An 11,446-nucleotide genomic window follows, 5' to 3' on the forward strand; every position below is an offset into this window, starting at 1 on the left:
TTTCTCCATTCCGCTAATGAGGATGACGCCAACGTTTCGTTTCTTTTTGCAGATCACTTTCCTCTGTTAGTGGAATTAGAGATGACACCGACAGTAGGAACAAGCAACGGTTTGATCTCACGCAGGTAGCAGCCGCTGCGATCTAGGCCCAAGTAACCGTAAGAAGACGAGAAATCAGTAACGAAGATAAAAAGGGGGGAAAATGGATTTGCATCACTTCTTCTCTACTTCTGGCTCTAGCAATATCACTCGCATTACTCTTACTACAATAGCGAATGCGAATGTTACACACGTACACACACAAATACTCTATACATTGCCGCACATTCAACCAACAGCGATCGCTCGCTGTCAACGAGGTACCGACGAACATACAATTCTAACGACCAGGTGAAGGGAGCCGTGTTGTAATGCGTTTAGCTAGCCCATGTATAGTGTATTGCATTTTTAAGAGCTATCTTACTCCCACACGCCTAAAGATTATTGTAACCTCTCTATTTACCATCGTAACGTGTGTAGATACCTATTTTCCTACATAAAAAGTAAAGAAAATGAAAACGACGATATTCCGATCAAGAAGCCTCTGTGATATCGACATTTAACACAATTGGAACAAATTCACACATTTATTAGTAAATGAAACTAGTAGTGATGTACTAGAGAAAAAGAGAGAGAAAGCGAGAGAGACACATACCTTTAAAGAAAATCTCCCTGCGCCCCTTCCTAAATGTCATTACAACATTCTCCAAGCCAACCTTTTGATAAGAATGCTGCCATCCACACAATGAGAAAAAAAAAGAAAAAAATTGTATTTTTAAACAAAACGAAAACAAAAAAGATAATGAAAACATACATGCTATACTGGGCTGTGCGAAGTGATTGGAGTGATCGACTTAAAACAATTTCAATGCAAGTACAAATCTGTTCTTATTGGCCACGTATATATTGATATAATATGGTAATGTTATATAAGGAGAACAAGAAAACATATATAGATGATATTGTAGCGAGTGTATTTGTAAGTGTGATATAATGTAATGATGTTCATCATACTCGTTTGTCATAACGTCAAGTGAGATATCAGTTCAACATTCACACATTTTAGGTATTCGTTTGGGTCTGATTATTAATGTATATGTGCTCTATATTACAAATCTACTACTTGTTAATTCAGTTGCCTCCGGAGGAACACGAGGGAATATTCTTTTTTTTTTTTTTCATATATTCGCGCGCGAACGTCTTCGCGTTCTTTCCGCCACTGCATTTCTATTCGCATGACATCTTACTTATCCTTAGGCGCAGCTACCAAAAATAAAAAATTGGTAGACTCTAATTATTTTAGTTACCGTTAGAAAATCTATTAGCAGTTTTTAACAATATTGTAAAATAGTTAATATTTTGACTGCATGATCGCAGTGCAAACGTACTTGCACGTTAAATGTCTCTTTCCGGATTGATCGAAACTTCATTTGCAATTTTTATTCTTCATCGATTTATTTAATGCAAATGATTAAAACGTGCAATCTATATTTACAACACTTTACACAGATATACACTGATTCACTAAAAAGTTTTATCGAAATAAGGAGAACTTTTTTTATATTGCTGTATGTAATCTATTCTTTAATTTTATTTCTCACAGCAATAATATATTATCCATATATTAAGAATTATGTAGATATAATTTTTTTTATGTATGTGTTGTAAATATGACAATGGGATTTTGCAATTAATATATAGCTTCATCTTTGCTTTAAAGAACACATAATGGAAATTTGTATTAAATAATTTAATATGATACACATATATTTGTATTCTGTAACCGCGTTACAGAAATGAATATCGTGCTTCGTATACCATTTCATAATTCTTTCTTTTTCAAAATTATTTACCAAGATGCAAAAATACTTAAATTTTTCGTCTGTCAATTGTATATGCGCAGAGCTCGTAAAAATATTTTTTAAGTTTTTATAATGTGCGATAAACAATGTAATTATAGTCGCGTTAATTCATAAAGCAGGATAACATCAACGTGAACGGTACACGGTACCGAATACGTTTGGAAAGATACGTAAGTTCATGCACAAATTACTATTCGTAAATGAGTATCTTATGAATATTGTAGTATAGTGAATTGTGATCTCGTTATATACGCGGCACAATCGATGACTAAAACATAAAAGATTTTCCATTTAAAAGAGCGAAGGGGTTTTAGTTTATACATTAATTTGAGATTCCAACAACTGAATTATACAAGTAAAAGATTAGTTTATCAAAGACATGTGTGTAGTAAATGTTGTATAAAGTAGGTAATTACGCTATAGTTTTAATTATCTCGAGAAAAGAGGCGGCATATCTCTTTGGTTTTGTATATTTCTTTGTATTATGCATGCTTTCACATGGCAAGCGAATGATATGTGATGTATTAAAATCAATTGCCGGCTGCTCTGGGCCTAATTTAAAACCGTCGGAACAAAGATGAACGAGGGGATGAGAGATGGCGGATTTTTCTCCGATATAATAATATAACGATGAAAATATCTGGATAATCTTCTAATTTCTGCTATCTTATAAAAAAAAGGAGGAAAAGAACAATTACGATAATGATCATTTTTAACTCGCTCCTCTTTTCATATTATGATATATCACGTAGCAAAAGAAAATTAGTACAATTCGCAATGTCTCTTAACTAGTGTATCAAGTGTGGAAATGTATTTTGCAGCATGAAAGTACCTATGTTTCTTTCGCGGTAAATGGTATATCTTTCGTGGCGGATTTGGCGATTATTAACGCGCGAAAATTCTTTGGATTAGAAGCGATTTCTTTGCAAAAAAAATTTATTCCCCCAAACAATTACAAGACACAACGCGAGAAGCGGCTGTGAAAACCAACAATTTTACCAGCAGTATTCAAAATCGCATGGGTATTTTCATCGCTTCGTCCGTAAAAGATCACTCTCTGTAATTATCTCCTAATCTACTCTAGCGAAGAAAAAAGAAAACGGAAAAAAACATGGTGGTGTATACGTTGTATTGATCGCTATTCAATTCTTTTTAAATACGTGGATACACGGATTGCGTTTTTAGGGTAAATGTAATGATTAATTGTAATATGTGCGAATAAGGAAGCAAGCGTTGGGACGTTGTCCGATTGATCGCCGACGAGTAAATAAAATCGTTTACGTAAAATGATAAAAAAAAAATAAGGAGAAGAGGAAGATGACGAAGAACGGGGATAAACGTGCAAAGTACGGCACACATACAGCGGCACATTTTGCTTTGTGAACGGAGGAGGAAGAGCGAAGCAAGTCGGGTAACACAAACACACATGTGCTCTCATGCATTTTTGGCTGTCGCGCGAAGCCGCCTACACGCCATAGTATTTCAGATATATTAGCTTTGAAGTAACGGAAGCTCTCGACAAGATTAATGATTCAGATAATATATACTTTAACTTGTAGGTAACACGAACACTCATGTCGCATTCGTCGAACGCGATGATTTTGCAGAACGACGATCTTAGTCGATCCCCTTGAGATTAACATTTAATAACATGGTAGAAAGACAAATCGAAAATAACTGACAAATCGATCTTTTTTATGAAAGAAAATATATACCTCGCGAGAAGTATATTTCGTGCAGCTGACTTGCACTTTTGAATAAGAGAATGTCTACTTTTTTAAATATGAATTGTCCAGAAAGTAACACACATTTGATTATTTAAGTTAAAGATTATATTTAAATACAAAATTAATATATACAAGTGATACAACTCTCCTTAATCTACTTCTCCACGTAGTCACTCAGACATTGAAGCACTCGCATCGACTAGTTTCAAGATGCCTTCATCGTAAAAGTCTATCACCAATCTATTTAATCAGTTGGCTATCATCTACGACACGTTTCCCACTCAAAAACCTCTTCAGGTGAGTGAACAGGTGGTAGTCATTCGATACAACAAATGCCTCAGTGTCTTAGATATTTGCGATCAAGGTCAGTTGTATCACTTGTACATATTGATTTTATATTTAAATAAAATTTGTGACTTATATATAAATAATCAAACGTTGGACGACCCTCGTATGTGCAGTAATCTAATTCTCATGTTGTAATGATGTTTACCAGGGATATTTGATTATATTTGTCAGCTTTATCTTCAGAATCGGTCAATTCAATGAGTCCATTGAACTATTGATGTATCGAAAGGTATCTGTAATCAACTGAATTCGTTGAGTCAATCAATGTAAATTCGTGTCTTACAGGTATACCTAATATTATTGCGCTACTCCGTCGCTTCTGAAATCATCGCCTTCTCAGAACGCTAATTGTTCAATGAGAATAATTTTATCACGCACGACCGACACGCGAAAATCAGTGCGAAAAGGTGCAACGTTTAACGATAAATTTGTAACACGAGAAAAATTTTACGCTATAACATTATAATTAGGGGGGATAACGTGTTCTCTCGTTTCTTCTACAAGGCAATATATAGCGACATTTTAAGGGAATTATGCATATGTACTGTAACGAAAGTTTGATGAATCCTGATTGATTTTAGTTTCCTTCCCTCCTCCCACCCCGCCCCTTCTCGAGCGGTAGATTGTACATATGTTTTTTTATTGACGTCGTTTGCAAGAAAACTTCATGCGCGTAATATACTAACGATTCCGCTAATAAAGCTCTAGATATCGTATTGGAATAATGCGTGACGTGTATTATATAAAGTAGATATAATAGATCTATATATCTCTCGAAGTTTATTGTAATTGCAATTACATTACAAAGTGTCACACTCGATTTAATTTAATACTTTCAAATAATTAAATAATTGGAGAATTATCGTAACGATATTTTTTAATTGGGTATATATGCTATCTATATAAATGAAATAGAATTTATTGTTATCTTAAATCGTAAAATTTACTCAGATTTTGCAACAGTAGATTGACACAATATTTTGTTCTGGCAATTTCAATATCGTTGAAATTAATTCTGTTCGAAAACAACGTATTCATTTTGTTTTTATAATATAAATGTTGATAGATGACGTCATTAGCGAGGAATAAGATATTTATCTAAGCTTGACAATAAACGGATAATTCTAACGGACTATCCTTCTCATTTTACGGATTTTAATGATAAAAAAATGCTTTGTAGTGCTCTTACAGTGTCGGTGATAGGCTATTGGCCTACTTACTCTCTATTTTTATTTGCAACAAGTATATGGAATTGTAATTTGTGTAGTCATATGATCTTACAAAAGACAGTAATTTTATTCTTACCAATACTCTAAGTATCAAAAGTTTCCATTCCATTCTGCAAACAGAAAAATGTACAATCTCGGAAATGATACATTTTAAGACACTGTATTTTCGGAAATAGCATTTGCGATGATAGCATTTGCAATAAAGTCCGTAGGCTTCATAGTATTATATTACACGGCTTTAAACAAACTCTGAGAATCCGAATTCAAATGAAACGTCGATTTGAACTATAGTATTATTGCCGATATGGATATTAAGCGAACAAGCGATTAATAAGGATTCATCAAACTCTGTAGCGTAACGTAATAGTAACGTAATCTTTATCTATACGTTGTCAAGAAGAAGCCGCTAAATTGCTTTAACTCAAGTTAGTGAGGGTAAACACCATTTAAGCTTATAAAAAATGATGCATTAAACATGTTTCTCTGAATACATTAATTTTCAATGTTCTGAGCTCCTACAGCAGCGCGTTCAAATCTTAGTACTCTTTTCTCTTTTTAGATATTACTTAATATTAAGTAGGTATTTTTACTTGAATCGATGGATATAGCGACTTTTTAAAGTCTTGTACACTGTGAACGCTGTGTTCTCTTGCTTTTCGAGTATTTAGCTATATACTTTTCGATATAATTTCGATTGATATAAGTAGGATTTAATGCCCGCGATTCTCTTTCATAAATACATGGGCACATTACATATATAACGACTTAAGAATATCTATATATAAATATAATAAACATAAAAGAAGGGACGCTGTACGCGCAATTTGACATAGAATAATACGTAATCGTCGATCTCGTAAATTCACTATAGTTTTTGCAAACATTTGTCAAAATCAGTACCGTAAGTAAATTCTTTTACTTATTATAGTATCTTTTGTAATTTCCGGCTATTAAAAAATTTATATAATTATGATTACAAATAATTTTATTAATATTGTTATTATATATAATAATATTGCACATTATTATGTATACTATTAGTATCGATATAGTGTGATAATTAAAAAAATATAATATATAATATATACGTATGTGTGTATACATATATATTATATGATATATATACATATATATACATATATATGTATATATAATAATATGCAGATTATAATATAATATTACAACATAGTTTTACATGATTTTAATGAATAAATAATGTTTATAATGTTATGAATATCGCTACTTGGTAAACACGCCTTATTTGTAACAATAAATATTGAAGCATCCGATAAAAAATTATAACATTTAATTAATATCCGGAAATTTTGAGTAATATATACTCTACTCTGATGAAACACGATGTACGGTTCTACTCCAAATTTTATATTTTTTACTTAAAAAAGCGCATTGAATCAGAAAGTTATTCTATACAGCATTGCGATATAGCGTCAAAATTTTGACTTCCATAGTTAAGAATACTAAGTTGTACTAGAATATGGAAAAAAAAAAAAGGATAAGACGAGCACAACACATTTCAGCCTGTACTTTTATAAAAAGAGCGATCAAAAAAAATTCGTAGACATTGGAACACAATTGTTGCGTCCATCATCTAAAATCAATTACATCTCCGCGTTTGAAAATTCGTAATTTCAATCTGGTTTCGTGTGAGCTCTTTCTCCCTCTCTCTCTTCCGAGAATTTATCATTTGTATCAAAAATTTCTCACCTGTCGGAAGACTTATTACTTGATTCACGTACAAAGTAAAGCTTTAAACGGCAAAGAAAATTGTTATATGTATATAGAAATAATCTTACTTACGTTTGGAATTCAACTTCACGTCGCATTATTTTGTAAGTTACATTGTAAATAATATGTAATATGTTATATGTTTAATATGTTTAATTTATATGTAGTAATGTACGATTATAATCGTACGATAAAATGTGTTAATTTGTTTTGCCGATGCACATTTCCAGCAGAATAATGTATGAGAAAGTGATTTTATCTTAATTACTTAATACAGTTCTGATTACATCGTCACATTAATATCAACTGTATGCACACTACGCGATTTTTTTTTTATATAAAATGATAATTTTAATTTATTTAATGATAATAATTATAATAATTCGATTAATGATTTATTATCTAACACGGGAAATATAGAGTGAGATCAAGTAATAATATTCTTTATCACGGACATCCATGTAAAATGACTCAATGTGAAGCGTATGAATAAAAGTACAAATGCAGCAGGAGAAGGAGAGAGAATGTGGTCTCCAATAGAGAATATATAACATTATTACACTGTGTTATGTTTGAATGCTCTGTCTGCTCTTGATTATCCTTTTTAGTTTTACTTGCGTAACCATTTCGTGGTACGATGTATGATTTCTTTTCCATCATAAAGATGCAATGATTGTATATGGGCTGCGTTTGAGTCATGATCGAATGTAACGATTTATTATAAGTATAAAATAAATGGATGACATGCAAGAAATAAAAAGAAAACAAATGTTTGAAATTTTATTACCGCACCCTCGCGAAGGAAACGAGCTACGCAACATTAATTTATTTAGCTATTCCAGTAGCATATATGTAAATTTATATTTATGTACACGTACGTGTTTCTCATATATTTTTCTATAATTACTAAATTATATTTGAATAAATAAACAATAAAATTATAACATAGTCACGTCACATGCTGTTAAAAAATATTTACGTAGAATCGATGGTAAAACATAAACATTGTAAAGTCTGGTTTATTAACAGAAATCTAATTTATTATTATATTTACATATACTGGTTTCTATATATACTTAAATATCACTTCTTTTTTATTATCAATCGTGACCAACTCGACTTTAACCGGACACTGAAGCCAATAACTCAGGAGTTCCTCGGTATAGCCAGTTAAGAAATATATCTTGTAAGGCACTATAGCACGAGTGATGATTCCAGCTATCCTAATAATGTTGTGTTGCCGCTTAATGATGACTTCACTCGCGAATAAGTTGTGCCACGTCCCCGTCATGAACTGTCGAATGAACATATCTTCTATGGCTGTCTCAGATGGTCTGTTGCCGTCCTTTATATTTGCTAAAAGGATCAATGTACTTGCTAAAATTGTGAGAGATCAAAATACATATTTCTCATTTGAAAAAAGAACAACATACAGGTGTTCCAAGAATTCCAGGATTTTCTGTGAGCGAGATAATGAGGCGGATTTGCCATCTCATAAGTCAGTGGCCTGTCCTTGTTGATTGTGACTTTGTAGCGTCCGGATTGCGTTTTGCTGACTACTGTGCTCGTGTGGAAATGCCTTTGCCTAAGTGTCTGTTGCACAGCCGGTAATATCTGAGGAATAACGACAGTAACATTTACTACGTTTACGCGAGCGTTATTCTGTAGTAACTTACGATATATCACTCGTTTACGCGGAATAAATTATCGTAAGTTACTACAAAATCCCGTTTACGCGGAGGAATTATCGTAAGTTACTACAGAAGTAACGCGCGCGTAAACGTAGTAATTGTCATTACTATATATATCTTCTTAATAATTTTGTTTTTAACAAGAAACTTGATATCTATGCTGATGAAAGGCTTAAAGAGAGGTTATAACAAAAAGATTCGTCAGTTAATTGATTAAGCTACAACTTGCGGAGGCAAATTTTTATACATTTCTCATGTGTCCTAATAAAACCATCCTGCTATGCAATTCTTGAGTGTAACTTTGATATTAATCTGCTACAAAACAATCGGCTCTGTTTGCTCCGATGTTACAACAACACAACAGAACAGAAGTTGACGTCACAACCAGCATTGCCAACATCGCCACCTGAAGCCCTGAAGCGGTCACAGTGATAAGTGAAGTTGCCTCAGGCTTGTGTACATACATATATTTGAATTTCAAATGCAATATTGTTTTTAAATTCTAGAAATCGTCATAACATCATAGCAGCTGCTTTTGACAGCTTTACGTTCGACATCATTGACACAAATAAAATATATCGTACAATTAATGAAGAATTGTAATTCTAGATTTAAATTAAATTTTATTTAAAATGCATAACTCTACGATTTTAAACTTTCTTAACATTGAATTCAAGAGATTCCAATTTTTGCATTGAGGATAATTATGTGATCCGGAAGGAAGCTGGATAAATTAACTGTTGCTACAACTCGTCTGTCCATAGTTTTCACAATAAATAATCGTTATATACATTTTAATTACAACTACAAGCGCGGCAATGCGGACAAGTTATATTCTTAAGGAAGAGTATCATATCTATATATATGTATAAGTACCGTCATCTGTATGTATGTATGTACATATGTCTGCTGTCTGACCGCGAACTACTCATCATTCGTTAGTGGACCGAATTTTTATCAAGGGTACATGAAATAAGGGTAGAATTTCCCGGGGAGTGCCATAAAGTGTATAGTATTTTGCTACCAATTTTCTGGAAACCAATTTTTCTAATTCTTTTAATTTTTCGAGAAATAATCGACCAAATTTAAAAAAATTATATATGAAACAGATAGAATTTTCCGGGGAGTGCTATAAAGTGTATAATTTTTCGTTACCAATCTTTTTGGAAACCGGTTACAAAATTTTTCCAATTTTTCGGAAATTAATTGACCGAATCTTAAAAAATTATATGAAGTAGGGGTAGAATTTCCCGGGGATTGTCATAAAATGTATAATTTTTCGTTACCAATTTTTGGGGAAATCGGAAATCAGAAAATTTTCCAATTTTTCGGAAATTAATTGACCGAATCTCAAACAATTGTAATGAAGTAGAGGTAGAATTTTCTGGGGAGTGCTATAAAGTGTATTATTTTTCGTTACCGATCTTTTTGAAAACCAGTTACAAAATTTTTCCAATTTCTTGGGAAATAATTGAATCTTAAAGAATTACATATGAAATAGAGGTAAAATTTCTTGGGGATTGCTATGAAATGTATAATTTTTCGTTACCGATTTTTTTGGAAACCGGTTATAAAATTTTTCCAATTTTTCGAGAATTAATTGACCAAATCTTAAAAAATTATATATGATATAGGAGTCGTGTCAAAATTTTTTTAATTTTTGGAGAATAAGTTTAATTTTTTATTAATGGATAATTTTTCATTAAGAATTTATTTTTTTGAAACCGGTGCCAAAATTTTTCTAATTTTTTGATGATTTCAAAAAAAAAATAAAATGGAAGAAAATGAAAGAGAGTTAATAATGGTGGGTCTACGGAGGGTGAAAACGCGCGAGGCGCGAGCAAAAATAAAATTTAAAGACTTTAATATAAAGAATTACATTTTTGTAATATTTGACAATATGCTAATCTGCATCTATAACATTATCTATTATTTTTTATTAAAAAAAAGAAAATTGGAAGATGTAGGTTAGAGTTTGAGGAGAAAGAATATCAAAGGTGCTCCTATATATATAGCGGGCAAAAAATCTAGTATATATATATATATATATATATATATATATATCCGTTATAGTGTTAGCTTGTGTTTCATTTGCATTGAGGATAACTATGATCCGGAAGGAAACTGGATAAATTAACTGTTGCTACAACTCGTTTGTCATAGTTTTCCCAAATAATCGATATTTACGATTTGGAAGAAGTTTGCCTTCGACAGAATATATATATTAAGTGCTTATTATTAAGAATATAAATTGTTGCGAAATGTCCTTTGATAGAAAAATTACTGCACGTTCATTATTATATTTCTACCTTTAATTTATGAAATAAACAAACTCCTTTACTTCGACCGAACTGGCAGTCTTTATTTAAAAGCACCTTTTATTTAAAAGTCAAAACTTATTTAAATATCAAAACGACCTGTCGTAAAAATTAGATATTTATGAAGCAAAATGATAAAGTAATGGTTACTTGTGTGTGCGTGTGTGTGTGTGTGTGTGTGTGTGTGTGTGTGTGTGTGTGTGTGTGTGTGTGTGTGTGTGTGTGTGTGTGTGTGTGTGTGTGTGTGTGTGTGTGTGTGTGTGTGTGTGTGTGTGTGTGTGTGTGTGTGTGTGTGTGTGTGTGTATGTGTACTAAATAGTACTAAATAGATATATACTTACCAAGTGATATGAATATAAAATCATGAATTTCTAAAAGAGTGCATTATATTGCAACGAGGACGTAAAAGCATACATGAAAATAAAAAAAAAGGATATTATATTTAGATAACATGTTCTGTAAACGTTAAAATTTGCACAGTATTCT

General features: G+C 32.0%; 2 protein-coding genes across 2 annotated transcripts in view; one reads left to right on the plus strand and one right to left on the minus strand.

Moving 5' to 3' along the window:
- Positions 1-7,287, plus strand: part of Twin (CCR4-NOT transcription complex subunit 6-like twin) — a 60,893-nt gene extending 53,606 nt beyond the window's left edge. Inside the window, exon 8 of the mRNA XM_077407642.1 lies at positions 53-7,287. Coding sequence (XP_077263768.1) covers positions 53-129 — 77 coding nt within the window. The 3' untranslated portion in view covers positions 130-7,287. The remainder of the gene's footprint in view (positions 1-52) is intronic.
- A 677-nt stretch (positions 7,288-7,964) lies between these two features.
- Mrps24 (mitochondrial ribosomal protein S24) lies at positions 7,965-9,047 on the minus strand. Its single transcript, XM_077407672.1, has 3 exons — positions 8,890-9,047; positions 8,385-8,565; positions 7,965-8,307 (listed from the first exon to the last, which is right to left on the minus strand). Exons 1-3 carry the CDS (start codon positions 8,914-8,916, stop codon positions 8,018-8,020), a joined length of 498 nt encoding a protein of 165 aa, XP_077263798.1. The 5' UTR covers positions 8,917-9,047; the 3' UTR covers positions 7,965-8,017.
- Positions 9,048-11,446: the final 2,399 nt, after the last annotated feature.

The sequence above is a fragment of the Temnothorax americanus genome, unplaced genomic scaffold (assembly GCF_048541705.1).
Source record: "Temnothorax americanus isolate GAGA-0224 unplaced genomic scaffold, ASM4854170v1 Scaffold23, whole genome shotgun sequence".
NCBI classification, from domain to species: domain Eukaryota; kingdom Metazoa; phylum Arthropoda; class Insecta; order Hymenoptera; family Formicidae; genus Temnothorax; species Temnothorax americanus.